At 43.4% G+C, this 21,832-nt stretch overlaps 2 protein-coding genes across 3 annotated transcripts in view; one reads left to right on the top strand and one right to left on the bottom strand.

Moving 5' to 3' along the window:
• B3GALNT2 (beta-1,3-N-acetylgalactosaminyltransferase 2) overlaps positions 1 to 21,631 on the bottom strand; it is a 44,089-nt gene extending 22,458 nt beyond the window's left edge. For both annotated transcript variants that reach the window (XM_050950425.1, XM_050950426.1), the window contains exons 1-4: positions 21,532 to 21,631; positions 5,414 to 5,561; positions 3,787 to 3,887; positions 2,501 to 2,694 (exon numbers count right to left, since the gene is read on the bottom strand). In XM_050950425.1, coding sequence (XP_050806382.1) covers positions 2,501 to 2,694; positions 3,787 to 3,887; positions 5,414 to 5,561; positions 21,532 to 21,625 — 537 coding nt within the window. In that variant the 5' untranslated portion in view covers positions 21,626 to 21,631. The remainder of the gene's footprint in view (positions 1 to 2,500; positions 2,695 to 3,786; positions 3,888 to 5,413; positions 5,562 to 21,531) is intronic.
• On the top strand, positions 13,584 to 15,283 carry LOC127049546 (uncharacterized). Its single transcript, XM_050950461.1, has 2 exons — positions 13,584 to 13,820; positions 14,754 to 15,283. The coding sequence occupies exons 1-2, from the start codon at positions 13,628 to 13,630 to the stop codon at positions 15,281 to 15,283; spliced, it is 723 nt and encodes a 240-aa protein (XP_050806418.1). The 5' UTR covers positions 13,584 to 13,627.
• Positions 21,632 to 21,832: the final 201 nt, after the last annotated feature.

Below are 21,832 nucleotides of genomic sequence, written 5' to 3'. Positions count from 1 at the left end.
CAGAGTTTATAAAATCTATGTGTCATCGAGTTTAGGAAGTCTTTATATACCAGACTATACCAGCATCATTAGAATTCATTATGAAGAAAAAGGTAACCTTTAAACCATAGCAGGCCAATGGCTTGTGCAGTGATAAGATGGCGTATATGGAGGGGAAAAAAGGAGGCCTAAAGAAGTGTTGCAACAACTACAGATCTGGCCTGTGATGAGCTATATAACTACTAGGAGGATATGAAGGAGAAAAGACAAGCTGGAAACTCACTAAGGCAAGAGAAGAAATGATGAAAGATGTGAACAAGTTTGCTTATATTAGAAATGAGCAATCAGCAAAGTCTGAAAAGATTATTTTGAAGAAGGAAAAAAAAGATAAATGAGGAGAACCCAAGAGAGGAACTCACAACATTTAGGCTGAACCAGGGCATGACAGGTTGCACATAGGAAGAAGAGATTATATAAGCATTAGGAAAATTAGACAGGAGAAAGCACCTTGGCTTGATAAACTACAAGTGGATTCGCTGAAGTCAATAGGAAGGGAAGGCGTCATGTATTTTACAAGTCTGTTCAATGATATTCTTAAGAAAGAGAAAATGTCAGATGAATGATGTAAAAACTTGGTAGTACCCATTTTTAAACAGAAAGGAGGTATTACACTGTATACTAATTATCATCCAATTAAGCTAATGCACATGCTATGAAAGCATAGAAGATTACTGAAAAGTAACTGCCTGGAATAGTTGAAATTTGGAAGGGTCAGTATGCTGGGAAGGAGTATCACTGATGCCATAATTTTGCTATATGAATCTTCCTGGAGAAATTCAGATAAAAGAGATAGCTACTGGGTATAGCCTTTGTGGACTTGGAGAAGGAGTTCGCATATGTACCAAGAGAATTAGTTTGGTGGAATAGGAGATGGAGAGGTGTGCCAGAAGGATATGTCCATTTTCTCCAGGATATTTATGACAGATTGACTACTGTAGCCAAAGCCAAATGGGGCTACCCAACAGAGAATTTTCAGTAAAGCGGCCTGTATTAAGGATCAGCACTGAGCCCTTTTTTGTTTGCAGCTGTCATGGATGTGATAAATGATAATATACAAAGAGAGCCGCCTCAGAATATGCTGTTCCTGGATGACTCAGTGATATGTGCAGACGAGTCTGAAACCCTGCAAACGAAGGTGGCAACACAGTTAGGAGCCGGCAGAACACAGAACACTGGTAAAGACTGAGGTTCTGATCAATGAAGGAGAAGGACCAACCATAAAGGATATTACGGGTAGAGATCTTAGAAGAGTGAAAGAATTTAAATACCTATAATCAATGAATGGTTGCTGGTAGTGGTGCCCTCCTGAGTGATGCCCAGCATTGTACTAAAGCTGCTTGGTACAAACGGTGGGAGCTGACCCAAGTTCTCTGTGATAAAAAGATACCAATAAAGTTAAAAGGTAGACTGTAGAAAACTGTAATTTGACCCATCCTAATGTACCAGAGACTTGACCAGCTACAAGAAATCAGTATGCTCTCCACTAGAGAAACAAAGATGTTGAGATAATCAAATGGCTGGAGACTCCATGGTAGGAAACAAAATAAGGTTGAGAGCGCCAAAAATTGGTTGCCCATCTGAAGACAAGTTGAGGGAGGCTAGGCTACTTTGGTATGGGTTATATTGGTAGGATGGCCCTTGAAATGACCATGGACAGAAGACAACCAAGGAGGAGGGCAAAGACTTAGTACAACGACCAGATATCAGAGGACCTTAGAGAGACCAATTTACATGACAGACAGGCATACAATCATGGGTTTTGGAAGAAGGCTATAAAAGTTGCTGACCCAGAACAGGGAAAGGGAAATAAAGACGACAACAATGACTAGAGATGACCCAAAGGTTTAAGTCCATAACAGAGCTGGAAAACTACATAGAGATAATTATACTGGTTATGTGCTAAATGATAACAGTGTGCAACAACTTTTAGATGTCTAGCTAGAGTGTGGATCAGACTATAGAACAAGAATTACTAGCTTAAATTTACAGCATTTCCTTACTTTTAAACATTCAAAGGGTGGTGGTTTTTGTTTGAACTCATATAAGTCTTTAAGTTATCAATAAACTTTTATAACCTCAATTTCAACTAAAACTGTTTTGTCTTGGAATTACAAGGAACATTTAATCAAGAAGCATTTCTATTAACCCACACATTAGTAATCTAAAAAAGTAGTCTACAGTTATACAGAAAAAATAATATTTTAATATTAAAAGTTTGTAAATCCCAGTTTTTCACATTCACCAGATGACAAATGTGAAATAGGAAAGATTTACAGTTACTCATCTGACAGTTTTTAAGAGTGCAGTGGGAAAGAAAACACTCTTTTATTAGTGTATGATAGGTGAAATCATTAATTTGCTAGGCCATTAACACATACATCTCATTCTGCAGGTATTCAATTCACGACAAAGAAAAAAATGTGCTTTAGCCCTCTTCAGTAAGAAAACTATAATATCATACCTCCTGTTCTGTCTGGTACAGTTTTACAGTGATATTCCTCTGGAATCCCACACCATCATCATCATAGAATACCCCAAGACTGGTAATGACAATGGGGTAAAGGACTCGGAAGTTCACACTGACAATGTGGTCTTCAGAAAGCACTGAAGGCGTATCTTCAGGGAGACTGAATGCTTCGATTTCTTGATTCAAAACTGTATTTTAAAAAAAGAACGAGGATTATACCAGCAATGTGAGTAGATTTATCGTTCTGGAATTGTGTATACATGGGAACGTCTGATGAATAATTAGCATGACTGGCAAAGCGCACAAAGGTAATCAAATTTCAGAGGAAAGATGACTGACTGCAAGGAGACACTTAGAATGATTTAGTAGCCTGCTGGTTACCAGCAACTGTAAGTCAGTGCTTGAGCATGTACAGAGCACTGAATGGAAGTGCGCACACACACACATATAACACCTTGCTCTGCTTAATGAGAACAGCTGTTTTATTCCATCTGATGTATCCTTCGGTAGCTGAATGGCAATGACGGCTGCTTAACTGGAACCAAATTAGCAGAAGTGGTATTTAAAAAGTGACTCATTCCAAAAGGGCCAAGTGGTTTTTACCAGGAGTTAGAATCATAGTTGTGAAATTCTAATATAATAGTTACAAAGTAAATATTCAAAGGAGGAAAAATGAAAATGAAAGGCAGGAAATATAATTTTAGTTATGTATTTTATTGAGGACAGTGTTTCATTTCAAGTATTTTCTGACACTTATATTTTAAACAATTGCCTCTTCTCCCAAGAACAGATTCTGCAAACACTATCAGATGTAGTACTCACTTCAGCAGAAGTGTCCTCACATGGTCTTGTGGCCAAGACACTGGACCTGGATGATTTGGGTTAGGTTCTCAGCTCTAATGCAACATAGACTTGTGCAAACTTGAACAAGTCATTTAATGCTCTCTGACTCAGTTCCCCATCTGTAAGGTGGGGACAATAGCCCATACATGACAGAGATATTGAAAAGGTACATTAATTGGGGGAGATTTTCAAAGGCACAAAGGATGCCCAACTCCAATGAAAGTCAACGGTCTGCCCTTCGTGCCTTGGAAAATCTCCCCCATTAATGTCTGCATGTGGTGCTCAGAGGTGGGCTATATAAGTGCCTACATAGAGAGCAAGTCCAGTAGTATTTGCAGGATTGGGCCCTTAACTGGGACAGCCACTAAACCAGTGTGTCACAACAAAGAGGATTCTGTTTAATATGATATAATAGTTTAAAAGATTATCATTCATACCTGGGTTAGTAATGTTCAGAAGTTTGCAGGAGTAAGGATCTTCTCTGTCCTTCACCGGCACATCACAGCCATGTGCACCTATTATAAACTTCACAAGGACACTAAAATAATTTGTTTTGATTAACACTAGTAATTTATTTTCATCTTCAACATGCTAATTTCAATGCAAAGATCTGTCCTTCCATAGTTTGAGCTTTCTGATCACCTTAAACATTAGTCACAAAGCCTTTTAATAGTGATTTTGTTTATTTGGAGTTTGACAGAAGAATAAATATTATTTAAAATTGAACTTGGCTAATAAGAACATTGTGCTTAGACATCATATTCTTGAAAATCTATTTATTTTAGTGAGTTAGCTGCACTAATCTCCGATGAAACACTGTGTTGATACACACAAACAGCCAGGTTCTGTTATTTTAAGAGGATTAGTAGTTCATTTTAAAAGGCAATTAACTAAGAAACTATTCACATCAGGCAGAGTGAGGAATCTCCTGTTTTCATTTTTTTTTATTTATCATTTTATTAAATAATGGGACAGATTTGCAAGTTCTGTAACTATTAGAGCATCCATCTCAACTTAGACATTCCAATTGTTAGGAAGAAGCAAGTCAATACAGAAAACAGAAACCTACTTTAAGGCAATTTTAAGGTTGAGAGTTCAGTTCCAAAAGAAGGGAAATTCAAAATGTATTAGTTCCCTCAGCAAACATGATCCTGCCTGTGTCCAAGTATTCTCTGCTAAAGAATATGCCACACAGAGTGGTCATGTAATGTACGCATCTCTGCAATTAAGCATAAGGTAAGTTTGCTGTGGAAACCATAACTGCATTTCCTGATTTTGATGTGATTAAAACCTGACCCATGATGATGCATTAACATTGAATGTTGCGAATTTCCTCCTCTGACTCAAGGTAAAACATGCAAGCACTGTATGAAACTTGAATAAGGGCTCAATCCTTTAGGTGCCGAGGACCATCTGTTCCTAGAGACACACAATTTCAGGGCCTATGATTTAAAGTCCTCCCCAGCCTCTGTTTGTATGTGAATGATCACAACAAACATGGAAAGTATGGTTATTTGGCTGTATACGCCTTCAAAAACAGCACATTTAAATTAATGCACCATCAGAAACAGCCTTTTTATGAACAGAGGGTGGTACCTTGGTGCAGCTAGACACAGTCAACAAAAATAGTTTTACTGCAGATGCTCAGCAATACATCTTTATAATTGTTTTGTCTTGCTACCAAATTTCTCCTGACATCAAAACAGAACTAAGGTTGCATGCATGCCAATTACTACACTGTAAAATAAATCCACTTGTGTCATCCAACTACACAGAACACGGTGAGCATTTCATAATGGATGAAAAACACTCTTGCACACATTCAAGTAACAAATTTTAATCACATTCAAAAAATCCATTTCAATCCAGAATGCATATTATTTTTATAACATTTTAAGGGGATTTAAGAATGAAAGTGCCCTGACAACCATAATAAAAGATGTTTACAAACATGAGGCCATGTTTATTTTTTTCAGAATAAAGAATAAAAAACAAACATTTACTCATTTGATTACTAGTTTCTCACCCAGCCCAAGTAATATAAATTATTTATAAAAGGTTTACCGAGGGCTCAGCACTGGATGTTGTTTCAAGTGCTTGAACCAAGTGTTCCTTATAACATTGCGCAGCTCATGATTGTGTCGAGCTGATAATACACCGACAATAACATCGTAATGTTTCAGTTCCCACTGAGGAAAGAAAGCCAGTGGACCTAGGAGTTTAAAACAACAACAATTTACTATAGAACTATAAACCCACATGTCTGAGCTGTAAACAGTCATTAAAAGATACATCAAAAGTAAGTGTATTAAGCATCCTCAGCATTAAAAAACAAACAGCATTTGTGTCACATTGTTTGTCAAAAGCCTGGAAGATGCTTTCAACATGCCACAGCTACCATTACAGAGCTGTGAAATTATTGCTGGACAGAACAGAGAAAATGACTGCTGGTAAACTAAAGTAACCGAGTGCATGACAACTGCAAAGCAAACAAAAGAAAATCCCTCTATAGGTTGAATGATGGGATAGCCAATTGGGGGTGGAGGGAGAGGGAGGGCTGCCTTCTGCGCAGGTTGCTCCTTGAGAGCACATCACAGCTGTTCTCCACATTTTGCATTAGCTACCAGAAACCTTCTGGGTGAAATTCAAGGTGCTGCTTACAATCTGCAAAATCCTAAATATCCTGGCCTCAACTGCCTCATGGACTGCCTTTCCTTCTCTGACCTACCACAAAACCTGGGGCCTGGTAATTCTTGACATTGGGCTTTCACCACTAGATTATATCCACTTAAGCTGAGTGCAGTCACAGAGTGTGTTAAAAGACATGTCTTCGTCCATGCTGGCTCAATTTCCACTGCCATGTAGTTTACTGGCACAGCCTTCCTAGTCTCTGCCCTTGTAAAGTTGTGAGAGTGGGAAAAAGGGTTGGAGGGAGGGGGCATTATCTCCCTATAAATGTTTTTGCCTTGATCAGTTGTGGGCATGAGTCGTCCCCAGATATACCAGCAATGGGCTTCAGCATAAATGCTAGAAATAAATAACATTTAGTTCTTGCTGAGCACTGTTTCTAAAATTTAGAGAGATTATAAAAATGGTACTTCCTTTAAAGTGAGATACTGACTACAGAGAAACCTGAGAAGTATGGCTAGGAGCCCACAACCAATCAGGCAGACCTCTAATATGGATCTGCACTATTTGGTTCATCAGCCATTCTAAAGCGGAAAGAGACAGGTTTATATTTAGCAAGGGTGAGGGATCACTTCCATCTCACTCTCCTTAATTTGAGACCTAAACCAAACAGTTAAAATCACTGAGTGCCAGAGTTCTTTAACACAACTACTGCAAACAATACAGATAAGGTCATGTTAGATGTCTAATTTTATGGGGTCTAAAAATATCTGCAAGTTACCCATTATAACCAGAGTACACAATGTTATGTTCCAGACTTCTACCCACTACACCAATGCCCGCATGAAAAACCGAGAAGGAAACGTGTCGTGGTGACTGGACATGTGTGACCTGGGACTGAAGTGGAAGAGAAGTAAAATAAAATAACTGAAAATCCTATGCCCATTGTGTCTCTGTAACAGACATTTTGCAGGAATCATAGAATATTAGGGTTGGAAGGGACCTCAGGAGGTCATCTAGTCCAACCCCCTGCTCAAAAAAGCAGGACCAATCCCCAGTTTTTTACCCCAGTTCCTCAAATGGCCCCCTCAAGGACTGAACTCACAACCCTGGGTTTAGCAGGCCAACGCTCAAACCACTGAGCTATCCCTCCTTCCACACAAAAAGGCACACAGAATTAGTTTTTGAAGTAAATTTACATCTGCAAGCTGTTTAAACTTGGATGTTTCCACACACTTTCAATCTTCACATACCATAGGTAGAAAGTTAAGATATTAGTTTAATTAAAAGAATTCACATAACCTAGGAACTAACTCTGAAGGAGACAAAAACTCTCTCAAGACATTTTCTTTCTACACAGACTAGCATTTCTTTTCTTCCTCAGAAACCTGAATGTTTTCCACTAAAGCCGATTATTATGGCTCTTATAACAAATAAACATACACTGCAGTTTTGGCAGGTTAAGGTTTCAGGAGTGAGATTTGTTTGCTGCATATATGTGTGTATAAATGCTCTGTCTGTAATGCCTCTTGAGTGTTAGAAGAGAGAATTCCCAGCTCAAGTCAAACAATCTTTTATCAGAACACTGTTTGGTTTTCCCTTATATAGGTAAAATGCTGCTTATCTGGAGGTTTTAGATGTCCCCATCAACATTTATATTTATATTATAATTAGAGTTTGCCACTATTCCGTATTAGCTGGTATCTATAAAATAGCCACATGTCTGGTGGGACTGCAATATCAGAATTAGCTCCCACTTCCTCTTAAATTCCTCCTCTTCCCCCTTCTCCTCACATATACCGTCTCTTACCTGGTTCTGCTCTATTTATTTCATTATGTTTTATATATCTGTGGCAGTCTTACACATACGCCATCCAATGCAGGGCACTATTACCTGTGGGATGACTGACACTATTTGTAGCACAGACTGGACCTGAGGCCTTGCTTACACACACACTTGCACTGTTTTAACTAATAATGCGTTCTTGAACCAGTTTAGTTGAATCACTGTAAAACAAAAGTGTAGACTCTCTTTGTTTTGGTTTAGAGCAGGGGTTGGCAACCTTTTGGAAGTGGTGTGCCGAGTTTTCATTTATTCACTCTAATTTAAGATTCCGCATGCCAGTAATACATTTTAACGTTTTTAGAAGGTCTCTTTCTATAAGTCTATAATATATAACTAAACTATTGTTGTAAGTAAAGTAAATAAGGTCTTTAAAATGTTTAAGAAGCTTCATTTAAAATTAAATTAAAATGCAGAGCCCCCTGGACCAGTGACCAGGAACCAGGCAATGTGAGTGCCACTGAAAATCAGCTTGCATGCTGCCTTCCGCACCCATGTCATAGGTTGCCTACCCCTGGTTTAGAGAGAGGCAAATATTAATTTCTCTGTCCATAAATTTAGTAAAACAGCACCGCATCAATACTTTCAGAAAGTTGACTTCTCAGTCATAAGGGACAGTCACTTTTTTTTTTTTTTAATGAAAACATATTGCTGAAATTTATGAATAAGTCCCCTGTTTGGCAGGCAAAGCTTCCTATTTACTACTGGTAAATGGGAAAGAGCATTTATTAAGCTCTAATGGAAAAGGTAACAGTTAAAATAATATAAAAAATAGATAAAGCTAAAGGTACAGAAAAAGATATTAACCTATGATGAACCAGTCAGGAAGGAAGAGCAGACATGTGATCTGCAGCAAAAGTTCAGAAAAAACTATTAGTGACCTCTGAGTCAATCACGGTGAAGTATTTATACATGCAATCATTTTATTTTTAACTCAGAAGTGAACAAACTTACAGCATCATCATACAACTGTTTCCACGCATTCAAAGTTTTCTTCATGCATATAACAGCAGACTCCAATGTTGTCTCTGTTATTGTTTATCTTATTATTAATTACTATTCATAATACGCTATTCTTACCGTATGCTGATTATGTAACTATATGTTTACCACTTGCAGTTACTAAAAAGCTTAAACACAAGAAATGAATCATTGTGGTTTGCGGGCAGGGTTGGAAGCCAGGTCTCTGGAATTCTAATCCTGGCTGTGTCACTGACTCGCTATGCCCCTGAGCAAGGCAGACGCTGTTGCTCAGTTTTCCCATCTGTAAAACAGAGAAAATACTTACCTATCTTATAGGAGCAGTGTGAATACCAATTAGTTAATGACTATGAAGTGCTCTGAAGATGTAAAGCACAATAAAAAATAAAACATCATAGTAACTGCAGATAGTGGGGGCGGGCTAAGAAGAAAGGAACGATTTTTGGTATATTGGTCTCAGAGTCATTAGAAATCGAGTTTGAGAACTGTCCTAAGACTGAATCTCTCAGACACATTATGGAGCCTCAGGCTTCTCAGTGAATCCGTGCAAGTCCTCCCCGCCCTGCAATTCCCATGCTACATTCTTTTGGCACAAAACACTTACAGTACTTTCCCTTTGCTCTTTTGCCTAACCCAGTTAACTCATGGCAATAAGTGCAGTAAAATAAAACAGGCAGCTGCACTCACAGCTGCTACGCTGTATTATATAGTTGCCATCCAGAGAATCCCTTGTAAAAATGTGTACTGCTGAGCTGAGTCAGGCCACCACAGTAGAGGTTACATACTGGAAGGCAGTACGTTGGCCCCAACCAGATTTCAACAACCTCCATTGCAGATTACTTGTATTACTACTTTCTTTAGGAGACTATATGCCTCCTATTCACAGTGTCACACTCAGTGAACAAATACAGACTTACTGCCATTATCATCAGGGAAAAGGACAAAAGATTCCAGTGCTAGTGGTCTGCCCCTTACTGATTATTATTTAAAAAAGGGATGGACTCAAAAGATTCTGAGAACTGAGTAGCCAAGACAAAAGATTCCAGGGATACCATCAACTTCCAAACCAAAAGTAGTTTCAGGTACTACTGCATGCAACTGCATTTTCCTGTTTTTTACATGATTTACTCTCCCACGGGCTGTGGTAGCTGTGTACAAGAATCAAACAAAATGAGTACACAGAGGAACTCATTATTCACAAAGTGCTGACAAATGGACAAAATGAACTGGAAAAAGCAGAGAAAGACACTCTCTCTCTCCCCCCCCCGTCTTATTCATTTATAGTAATCTTAGAATTCACCTGTTTTAGGGATTTCTTCAGTGATCCAGCTACGCCAACGTAACCCCCTCCTCTATGTAAGTGCCAAGCACTGGTGCGACTTACCCCAAACTGAGACTGGGATACGTTACATCGATATAGGCTCCACTGTATGTTGGTGCAGCACACCTACACTGGAGGTTTGCACTCACATAGCTGCACCAGTGCAAAAATCCCTGATGGAGGTTAAGTCCTTAGATGTTACTTCAGTGAGCAAAACTTTTTAGACAGAAGGGAGGTTTTTATGTGGATGATACCCCTTTAAAAGAATATTAGGAATTTTAGTAACCATCTCAGATGTAAACAGGAGACAAAGGTACTGGAGAAGCTATTATGCTATAGCAGCTGGTCCCATTGGTATACAGGGGGGGTGGGCGGGCGAAGCCCACCCACTTCTAAAGGACCCTCCCCCAGCCTAAAGGGAGGACCCACAGGTCTGGGACACCAAGTAATTCCGTGCAACAACTAATGAAAAAACAGGATCGGGAGTGAGGTCATAAGGCTAAACGAAGGGAACATGATGGGGACACCGAGCAGAGAACCCCAGACAATGCCCACTGGTCCTCGAAGGTGGCAAGGAAGCCAGTGGATGCCGTCCAGAGGAACTCTGCCCGGATGCGTGAACAGACAGAGGAACGGAAATAGACCCTACAGTCGCAGGAAATCCCATCAGCCAACCTCCTCTCCCTGGTGTTGTAGATGGCTAGTTTGGCCAGGACTAAGAGGAGGTTGATAAGGAGATCCCGCGACTTCGTGAGGCCACGGATGGGGAGTGCATAGATGAACAAGTGAGGGGAAAAGTGCAACCAAAAACGCAATAGGAAGTCCAAGAGGAGCCGGAACAGGGGCTGCAACCTGGTGCACTCTGAATGAATGTGCGCCAGGGTCTCTGTCACGCCAGAAAAAGGGCAGGTGTTGGAGACAGGTGAAACGCGCCAAGTACACGCCCATGCTCACGGCCCCGTGAAGGAGCCGACAACTGACATCCCCGGCGGGCCTCGGGACCAGTGCAGAGTAGAAGCTGGCCCACCAGGGCTTCTCACCCTCGAGAGGTGGCAGGAGGTCTCGCCATTTGGTATTGGGGCGGGACGCGAGGGTGAGGTAGTGGAGAGTGTGGAGCACGAGCATGTACAGATGTTTCCGCGGCGCGGCCTGGAACAGAACCAGCTGCAGATCGTGCAGCCAGCTGACAGTGAAAGGGTGAGGGGGCCGATTGGGTCCACGGGGCAGGGGCCCTATAAAAAGGTCCACGGGGCCTGGGGTGGGGCTATAGCAGCTGGTAGTGTATCAGTGATGATACAGCACTCTCAAACTTCTGGAAAGATCTTTTTGCCCTGAACTAGAGATCAGAGATGCAGTGACTGCAACCACCAGCAATGGCCATGGCGTAGGGAATGGAGACAAAAAAAAAAAGTCCTGTTTGTGAAGTCTCTTGTCAATAACACTGAACTTACAATTTGGCAAGTGCCACAGAATGCCTTTTTGAGACATAGAATAAAAATTAAACTCAAAAGATTGCTACCATCTCAAGACTGTTCAGTGGCCTATTTAGCAATGAGCTGGTGGTATTGGTCCAATTCCCAGTGGATGGGTCTTTCTGACAAATCAACTTCATTACAATGGTACTCTTGTTGGCCTTTGGCCAAGAGGTGAAGGATTAAACGGGTAGGAAGAAAGAGCTATCATCCTCACCTCTAGAGTTTCTACAGGCCAGGGGCACATAAGCCATTTTAAGGGTGCTTGTGTGGCTGCTGCCTGTGCTGAACCTGTTCTGTAGACAGACGATTTCAGACTCTAAGGCTGTCGGCCTACTGCCCTTCAGAAGCATGTGAAAAAAAATCACTCCACAAATAATCGAGTGTTGGAGTGAGCAATGTAACATTTTCCAGGACAGGATGCTTGAAAAACTTAAAATGACACTGTCAAATAAGTACTTTAGACCCAAAACGGAACACACTTTTATGAAGTGACATTTTCTCCCTTTAGAACGTGATCTTCCTCACAACTTCAGAGGTTGTTTGTGTGTATATATATATTTTTAACGAAGTCTTTCTCCTCTAAAAATCCAAACACAGGCCATACTCACTTTCTTTCCCTCCAATATGTCACACAGAGAATAGTCCATGCACACTGTGGCACTAATTCAGCATGAGCCTAACGAAGCAGGTGCATAATTCCATTCAAGTCAATGCCTAAAGTTAAGCACATGTTAAGTATTCTATTGAACCAGGCCCTATGATGGCTGATGGCATTCATGTGCCATTCAATATGTGGGAGTTAGAGTCGGTGCTGTAATTTTTTTTTTTTTTAATTATTTGGCAGTAGAAGATTGATATTATACTCACACAGAGAGGCCCAATTCTAAAAGATGCTAAATGCCCAAATAAACATATGTGGAACAATGTCTCAGAGGGCATTTCAGCAAAGGTGTACCTTGTAAAATTTAATGTATGTTCCCTTCTTGAGGAGATACTGAAGTCCCTCAATAAGCAACTTCTCACTCTGTTAGACAGGGCAACACTGGCAGAGGCTATTAACTGAACATATGCTTAGCACTGAGTCTATCTGTAGGGATTAAAGCAAATTGGGGGAGCTGGTTGTAATGAACTTTTCAGAAGCTGTTTTATCTTTAGCATTTTTATAATGTATTTTATAAAATATTATGAAACTCATGAAAGGGAACACACAGGAAATCTTAGATAATTTCTGTTTCTGAACAGTTAAAAATAGGCTTCTCCCATCCCTACCTGCAGACACCTCCTTGCCCTACCCTTGCCCAAAGAGGTATAAATGACATGACATACAAGCCAAGGCTACACTAGAGAGTTGCAGCACTGGTGAGGGGGTTACAGCGCTGCAACTTAGGATGCGGCCACACTTGCAAAGCACGGCCAGTGCTGCAACTCCCTGGTTGCAGCGCTGGCTGTACACCCGGTCGAGCCTCGGGTGTAGCGATTCCAGCGCTGGTCAGCAAGTGTGGACCCCACTAGCACTTTTATTGACCTCCGGGGTATAAGGAGGTATCCCAGCATACCTTTTAAGCCTCTCTGGTAATCCTGCACACTCCACTGCCCTGGGCTCAGCTGACCTCACCTTTAAATGCCCCGGGAATTTTAAAAATCCCCTTCCTGTTTGCTCAGCCAGGTGTGGAGTGCAATCAATCAATCAATCAGCGACCTTGCCTCCACGCCCCAGACGAGCCCCAGCATGGAACAGTTCCGAGCTGCAGGACCTCATCAGTGTTTGGGGTGAGGAAGCTGTGCAAGCATAGCTGCGCTCCAGCCGGAGAAATTATGATACCTATGGGCAGATATCACAGTCCTTGCTGATAAGGGGCCATGAACAGGATGCGTTGCAGTGCAGGGTAAAAATTAAGGAGCTGCGCAGTGTTTACTGCAAAGCCCGTGAGGGAAATCGCCGCTCAGGAGCTGCCCCCACGACCTGCCGTTTTTACAAGGAGCTAGATGCCATACTTGGGTGTGACCCCACTGCCAATCCTAGGAGCACAATGGAGAGTTCAGAGCAGGGAGAAGTGGGGGAGGGTGTAGAGGAAGCCGAGAGTGAGGCTACTGGGGTGGAGGGAGACACTCCGGAGTCCCAGGAGGCATGCAGCCAGGAGCTCTTCTCAAGTCAGGAGGAGGCTAGCCAGTCGCAGCAGCTGGAAGTTGCTGGTGAGGAAGAAGCAGAGGAGCGTGCTCGGGGTAAGCAGATTTTTATGTCTCGGGAGAGGACGGTTGGGGTTATGGCTGCCTGCATGCATGCCTAAACGTGGAATAGCCCATTGATTTGCTCTATCACGTCTCTGTAATCTGCCTCGGTAATCTCTTGAAAAGTTGCAGCCAGAGCGTGGGCAATGTGCTTTCGCAAGTTTATAGGGAGAGCCACCGTGGTCCTTGTCCCGGTCAAGCTAACTCGTCCGATCCACTGTGCAGCGAGGGGTGGGGGGACCATGGCTGCACACAGGCAAGCTGCATAGGGGCCAGGGCGGAATCCACATTGCTGTAGAAGACCCTCCCTCTCTTCCCAGGTAACACACAGCAGTGATATATCTGGCAGTAGGAAACCCTGTTGAGAATTTAGGGATACTTCAGTGCAGGGCGCCAGGTTCGCGGTCTCCCACCCCCTTCCAGCAGGTAGCTAGCCCCACGGTGCACTCTGGTCTCCCCCACCACTTCCAGCAGGTAGCCAGCCCCGCGGTGTGCTCTGGTCTCCCCACCCCCTTCCAGCAGGTAGCCAGCCCCACGGTGCGTTCCGGTTTCCCACCCCCTTCCAGCAGGTAGCCAGCACCGCGGTGCGTTCCCCCCCCCCAGCAGGCCGGCAGTTCCGCGGACCGCCCCCTCCGCCAGCAGCTCGCCAGCTTCATGTTCCCTACTGTCCCCTGTGCAGGCCCACCAGCTACCTCCTCTACCCAGTGCAGATAAACCCCAGTGGCCAACAGTCAGTTCCCCCTCCCAGGTGAAGTCGGGGCAGAAACACTCACCCCATTGCTCGCCATGCCTTCGCTTCCTGGCCTCTCTGTGTTATGTTAGGTATGTGGGAATGATGCTACAAAAAGTCTACAAACTCCTTCACTGTGTGATAATAAACAATGTAGCCTCTGTGTATTACATGTTTCTATCTATGTTTTTTTTTAGTGACCTTGACTAATGCAGCCGGATCACCGGCCTCACGTCGCTTGCAGAACTTGAGAAAAAATCCACGAAAATCAAAAGAGGAATTGATCAAAGCAGTTATGAATCACTACAACAGAGAAAGTAGGAAGACGCAGGAATGGAGAGAGAAAATGTATGAGTGGGGGCAAACAGAAAGCAAGAGAAAGGAATTGGCTACCAAAAAAACCTCAAAGCACATGATAAGCCTCCTGGCTCGCCAAACTGACTCTTTCGAGTCTCTCGTAGCCATGCAGGAAGATCTGTACCGTGGTAACCCACAACCCTCCCAAAGCTCTCTTTCTTGTTCCCCAGTATTTGCACAAAACACCTTTCTCCAGCAGCCAGTTTCTTATTACCCTCAGCTGCCCCCAACACCTGTACGATCACCTACCAGCCCTGATAACCACAATTCTTACCCTGTGCACTCCACCCCCATTACTCTGCAGCATAGTAATCCTGAAGTGCAGCAGACACTGAACAGTAATCCAAACAGGACATATTCAAACCTCTGAATGTACAGTCCACCACCCTAACCCCCCTGGCCTTTTATGTACTGTACTTCGAATAAAGGATTTTATGGCTTTTACAATACTTTTTATTATTGCAGAAAGTGGTAAATACTGTACCCCAAGGTAGAAAGGAGCACAGCAAAGGCACCAAACATTACTGTTGGCTCTCAGCATCAAATTGCTCCCTTAAGGCATCCCTAATCCTTGAAGCCCTTTCCTGGGCCTCTCTAGTAGCCCTGCTCTCTGGCTGTGCAAATTCATCCTCTAGGCGTCGAACCTCGGAGGTCCATTCCTCACTGAATCTTTCACCCTTCCCTTCACAAATATGATGGAGGGTACAGCACGCGGATATAACAGCAGAGATGCTGCTTTCCCCCAAATCTAGCTTCCCATAAAGACACCTCCAGCGGGCTTTCAAACGGCCAAAAGCACACTCCACAGTCATTCGGCACCGGCTCAGCCTGTAGTTGAACCGGTCCTTGCTCCTGTCAAGCTTCCCTGTATACGGTTTCATGAGCCAAGGCATTAAGGGGTAAGCGGGGTCTCCAAGGATCACAGTGGGCATTTCGACATCCCCTACTGTGATCTTGCGGTCTGGGAAAAAAGTCCCGGCCCTCAGCTTCCTGAACAGGGAACTGTTCCGAAAGATGCGTGCATCATGCACCTTTCCAGGCCATCCTGAGTAAATGTCAGTGAAACGCCCACGGTGATCCACAAGCACTTGCAGAACCACGGAGAAATACTCCTTGCGATTAACGTACTCGGATGCCAGGTGGGGTGGTGCCAGAATAGGAATATGCGTCCCATTTATTGCCCCTCCACAGTTAGGGAAACCCATTTGTGCAAAGCCATCCACAATGTCCTGCACGTTCCCCAGAGTCACTGTTCTTCTTAGCAGGGTGCGCTTAATGGCTGTGCAAACTTGCATCAGCACCATTCCAAAGGTGGACTTTCCCACTCCAAACTGGTTCGCCACCGATCAGTAGCTGTCTGGAGTTGCCAGCTTCCAGATTGCAATAGCCACCCGCTTCTCCACTGGCAGGGCAGCTCTCAATCTCGTGTCCCTGCGCCGCAGGGTGGGAGCGAGCTCAGCACACAGTCCCATGAAAGTGGCTTTTCTCATCCGAAAGTTCTGCAGCCACTGCTCGTCATCCCAGGCTTGCAGGACGATGTGATCCCACCACTCAGTGCTGGTTTCCCGAGCCCAAAGGCGCCCTTCCATGGTGCTGAGCACGTCTGTTACTGCCACAAGCAATTGAGTGTCTGGAGCGTCAGGCGTTTCAATATCATCGTCTGACTCCTCACTGTCACTTTGCAGCTGAAGGAATAGCTCCACTGCCATGCGTGATGTGCTGGCAACATTCATCAGCAAGGTCCTCAGCAGCTCAGGCTCCATTTGTAACAGAAATCTCAGAAATCGCGCTGCAGACTCACAATGCCGCCAAACTGCTCGGAATGTGTAGCAAAGCACCACGTGGCGTTGGAACAGGAAGCGGAAAGACCCGCACACTTCCTTCCCCTTCCCACAAGCCACAGCGCCAAAATGGGACAAGGTGCTCTGTGGGATAGCTGCCCACAATGCACCACTCCCAACAGTGCTGCAAGTGCTGAAAATGTGGCCACACTGCAGCGCTGGCAGCTGTCAGTGTGGCCACACTGCAGCGCTGGCCCTACACAGCTGTACGAACACAGCTGTAACTACCAGCGCTGCAGAACTGTAAGGCCATGGCTACACTCACACTTTACAGCGCTGCAACTTTCACGCTCAGGGGTGTGAAAAAACACCCCCCTGAGCGCTGCAAGATACAGCGCTGTAAAGCGTCAGTGTAATCAGGGCGGCAAACCTTAAGGGATGTGGTTTACGTGCAGCACTGGGAGAGCTCTCTCCCAGCGCTGCCACTCTGACTACACTCACACTTCAAAGCGCTGCCGGGGCAGCGCTTTGAAATTCCAAATGTAGCCATACCCTAAGTGTAGCCATGGCCACACACACACACACAGTGCAGGCTGGTAATGCCTCGGTAGAATGAGAAATCATTAAATTCAGGACTCCAAGAAAAAGGGAAATTGTAAAATCACATATTTGCTGGAGGGTCCTTGGATTCATGTTTTACTCAGGTTAATTTAGGCATTGTGCAGTTAATAATGAATCTGGGCTTTTTTCTTTTTACAGAAGTTTCTCTTCACTTTTTAGTTTCCTCTTCAATATGCATACCTCAAAAAGAACTATATTTATTGAAGAGCTTAGCACTATCTGGTATGCTTCCAGTATAAAATAAGATACAACAAACATAAGAATAGCCGTACCGGGTCAGACCAAAGGTCCATGTAGCCCAGTATCTGTCTACCGACAGTGGCCAATGCCAGGTGCCCCAGAGGGAGTGAACCTAACAGGCAATGATCAAGTGATCTCTCTCCTGCCATCCATCTCCATCCTCTGACAAACAGAGGCTAGGGTCACCATTCCTTAGCCAAAATAAAGATATGCTGGATTAGCTTAATCTGCGTTAGAGAAAAGTACAGATCCATCTATCCATCCCCTCATTTTGTAAATAGACATCCAGATCTATTTCATAGAATGTCAGGGCCAGAAGGGACCTCAGGAGGCCATCTAGTCCAACTCCCTGCTCAAAGCACGACAAATCCCCAGACAGTTTCTTTTTTTTTTTTACCCCAGTTCCCTAAAATGGCCCCTTCAAGGACTGAACTCACAACCCTGGGTTTAGCAGGCCAAGCCTCAAACCACTGAGCTATCCCTCCCCTCCCCCCCTTTCTTTCAAAATGCATGCAGGCTTTCCAGCCCCAAAATAACGTGAACAAACGGTTAACATAATACGCAACTCAAGTGCTTGAGGAAACCTCCATTCAAAGAGCAAAATACTCCCCAGTGTAAATCTAATCACCACAACAGAGTAACATTAGGGTGAATTTGGCTCAGTATGTTATGACTGATCACTATGATCATGCCACCTTTGACCTACGCTAACGACTAATTATGGGTCTGCTGTGATGCCAAAGGTTAATTAAATGCCAGCACACACACCAATAATACATTTTTATGTCCCAGATACTATAAGACACTTTTGAAATCAATTTAATTTTTTGTTCATGCCAAAGAATCCAGGTGCTAAGTCAAAGGAACAGCAGGCACGCACACACACAAAAAAATACTCAACAATAACATGCAACAGGGCTGGTTTTATCAGACAGTACCAGACCATCTTAGTAATTCAAATTTCAAAAACTGTCTTAAAAATTAAGGCCATTTCCTACTCTGTGCTATAAACCTATTGCCAGTTTATTAATGTTCACAAAGCACTTTGAAGAACAAAAATTACAGAACAATAGACACCAGAGATGAAAGAAATCTCTTAGCTCATCTTTCCTCCCTCTGGCAATGCAGAAATGTTTCCTATAGTGTATAGTGTTTCTAGAAGCTTTCAAGGTCTATTAAGTGCATGATCCATTCACTTACTGCGCAGGAGTGCTCCAAAGCGCTTTCCCTAGGAAACTATTCCATACATTGAAAGATTTCATTTTTACACTTAATATCAGGGGAAATTTCCTGTTTTTCTTTGCTCAGGTTCACTGCTTTATTCTATAAGTTACTGTTAAACAAGCTCTGCACAATTCAGAATAAAATTTGGAAAGAGAGAATATTGTGCACTTGCTTGACTACTAAAGGCCTGATCCTGCTAGAACTTACTATCTGACACAGTGCAAGTAAGTAGTCAGTCACATGGACTATTTGCTATGGTGAGCATAAAGGATAGTAACAGAAGTGTTTGCAGGACTGAGACCCCAAAATAGTAACAGATTAACACCAAAATCATCATCAGTATGACACTTTGGGCCAAATATTGGTCCTACTGAAGTGAATTAAAGTTTTGTTATTGGCTTGAAAGGAACTAGGATTTGTTCTGGAAAGAGTAACAACTGATGCCTAGAAATGGAAATCCACAGCATGGAAATAAAAGTCACATACAAATATTATATCTAACTATACTAACACTGCATTTCTGAAACTGTGAATCTGCCTTTCCTGGGGAGAAGCTGACCTTTTTTTCCCCCAAAGAATACAAGTTAGCACCAGAAATATGAGGTGCAGGAGGTGGAAAGGAATCTCTTTTTCTTGCTGGATCACTTCCTCAGGGAAGTCAGAAAATCTCTAATAAGCACTCAATACAAATTATTAGTGTTACTACAATTTGTGAAAAAAGTAGAGCAGTAAAAGTATAAATGGCCCAGCAACATGCTATGGAACTATAAACAGCCTATCCTTACCCTTGTGTTTAAAATATTTGTCTTCAACGCCCAAAAAGCATTTCTCTCTCTCTCTCTCTCTCTGAGGACACTTCTCCTAGATCATCTTTTGAAAACATTTACATTTAGAGAGCAATGCTGAAAAGTGACTATTAAAAAAGTATCATGGGGTTCCATATTTACTGCCTCTCTATGACTCCCAGATGAAATAAAAAGATTTTTTTCCCCCAACAGACAGTCCTGCAAGTTCAACCTAGGATCTGGAAAACCAGGCTGGGTTTTCTCCTGCCCATGCATCACCATCATTCAGGTTCTACATGCCAAAACAGGTCCCCACTGACATTATATATATATATATATATATATATATATATATATATATATAACCCTAGTGAGATTGCATATTAGACAGGTGTTACTAATTGGCTGTTGAATTTAGTGAACAATTCTACAGAAAAATGCCCAAGAAAGAATAGACTCCATCTCATTCTCTTAGCTGTGTAGACTCTGTCCAGCTAATAGGAGTCAGTACTAGTAAAAACATATTTTTGTTAATAAAATTAGCTACCATGACTCCAAATACAACTCCAAGCAGATCTACTGAGTAATACAATACCACCTTTACGTAGTCTCTTTTCAAAAGAAAACATTTCCAACAAATTATAAAACTCCATGACAAAGTTTCAGAAACCCACTAACCAGTAGCATGGAAAGTTATTTATGGTCAACCTCTAACAATCACCACCAATGGAGTAATCTCATTGGTTGACAAAAGTGCCTATTCTGACCAACAGGTATCAACATAAAGTGAAACCTACTTACACTCAGCTTGATTTACTGCAAACCCATTTTATAGTAAGGGCAATGCAAATCCTTACTGGTTCTGATTACACACCAAAGTCTAAACAGCAATTCATATTATACAGCCTTGTCCTACACAACTGAAGTCAAGAAGAATTTTGTCAGTGACTTGAATGGGAGCAGGATTGGGCTCATAACTAAATTAGTCTGTGAAAAAACAGATTACTCTCAATTAAGAAAGTTCCAGTGTACTGCCAGTAATCACTGTGCTAAATTACAATGAAGTTGCTCCAGTTTAAAAACACAGGCACAACATTTTTCTCCTGTCCTACATAAGTCTTCATTGTTTTCCTATAAACCCACATTAGCTTTTCATGCACTTTTCCTCTGTAGATTATCTAATAACAAAAAGCATTCTACTGGCTCCACACTAAACCTATATCTCAAATATTTTCATGCAGGCTGCTTGGAATTTCTCAACCACAGAAATGCCTGAACAGCTGTGTGCCCAGCATGTGCTTCTTCACTCAATCAGTTAAAGAGTTATACAACATCCAATCCTGCCCTAAAAGGGGAAAAATTGTGATCTTTAATGCAATGTGTTTGTATTAAGAGAACTACTTCCCAAAATCAAATTACACACAGGGACGGGGGGGCTCATTGCTAGCTCTCTAAATTCATGGGATAAGAAGAGCTGGTCACTTCATTTCTTGTATATAATCTAACCAATGGATTTATCACTTATTTTAATTGAACTAATGATTTATTATCAGCTCTATAGATGGCCAAATACTACGCAGGACATTTATATTTCAATTTCCCACATCAGTCTTCAAATAAATCATTTGCAAGCCCCCCCTGACCAGGTCTGCGCCCAGCAGCCCACCTCTGTGCTCTGCGGGACTTACCACACCCCCTGGACCCTCTTTCTTTGAGAAAACAGGGGCAGAAATAGAGGGACACAAGCTATGGGAGGGAAGCGTGAGCCCCGCACTCCCACCGGGCATACACCTCTGTCCCCTCCTGCCCAGCGCTCCCCCTCAGGGGAAGGTGCCTGCACCCTGAACCACCCCAAGTACCCGGCCCGCCTTGGGTGGGGGGTGGCAGCGCCCCATCGTCTCCCCTCCAAACGAAGCGTGGTGCGCCCAGTAGCCCGCCCCTTCCCCGGGCGTGCGCCCTGCCCCTACCTGCCGGGAGCCTCCCGGGGCCGCCGAGCAGCAGCCAGAGGTGCAGCGCGACCCCGACCGCGCACGGACACAGCAGCACCAGCCAATTTCGCATTGGCCGCCAGCCGGGCGGGGGCTTCCCGAGGAGGGGGCTGCCCCGCGTCTTCCCGCAGCTCCGGGCCGCTGCCGACCGCTCCGCAGCTGTGCCCCGCTCGCCCCGCCTGCCTGCGGCCGCCGGGAAGTGAAGTCCCGCCCTGAGCCCGGAGAGCGGCGCCTCCCTACTACAATCCCCACAATCCCCCAGCGCCGCGCCACGCCGCGC

Source organism: Gopherus flavomarginatus, chromosome 4 (genome assembly GCF_025201925.1).
Source record: "Gopherus flavomarginatus isolate rGopFla2 chromosome 4, rGopFla2.mat.asm, whole genome shotgun sequence".
Lineage (NCBI taxonomy): Eukaryota > Metazoa > Chordata > Testudines > Testudinidae > Gopherus > Gopherus flavomarginatus.
The sequence above is the reverse complement of the archived record's forward strand: the minus strand, read 5'-3'. Positions and strand labels throughout refer to the sequence as shown.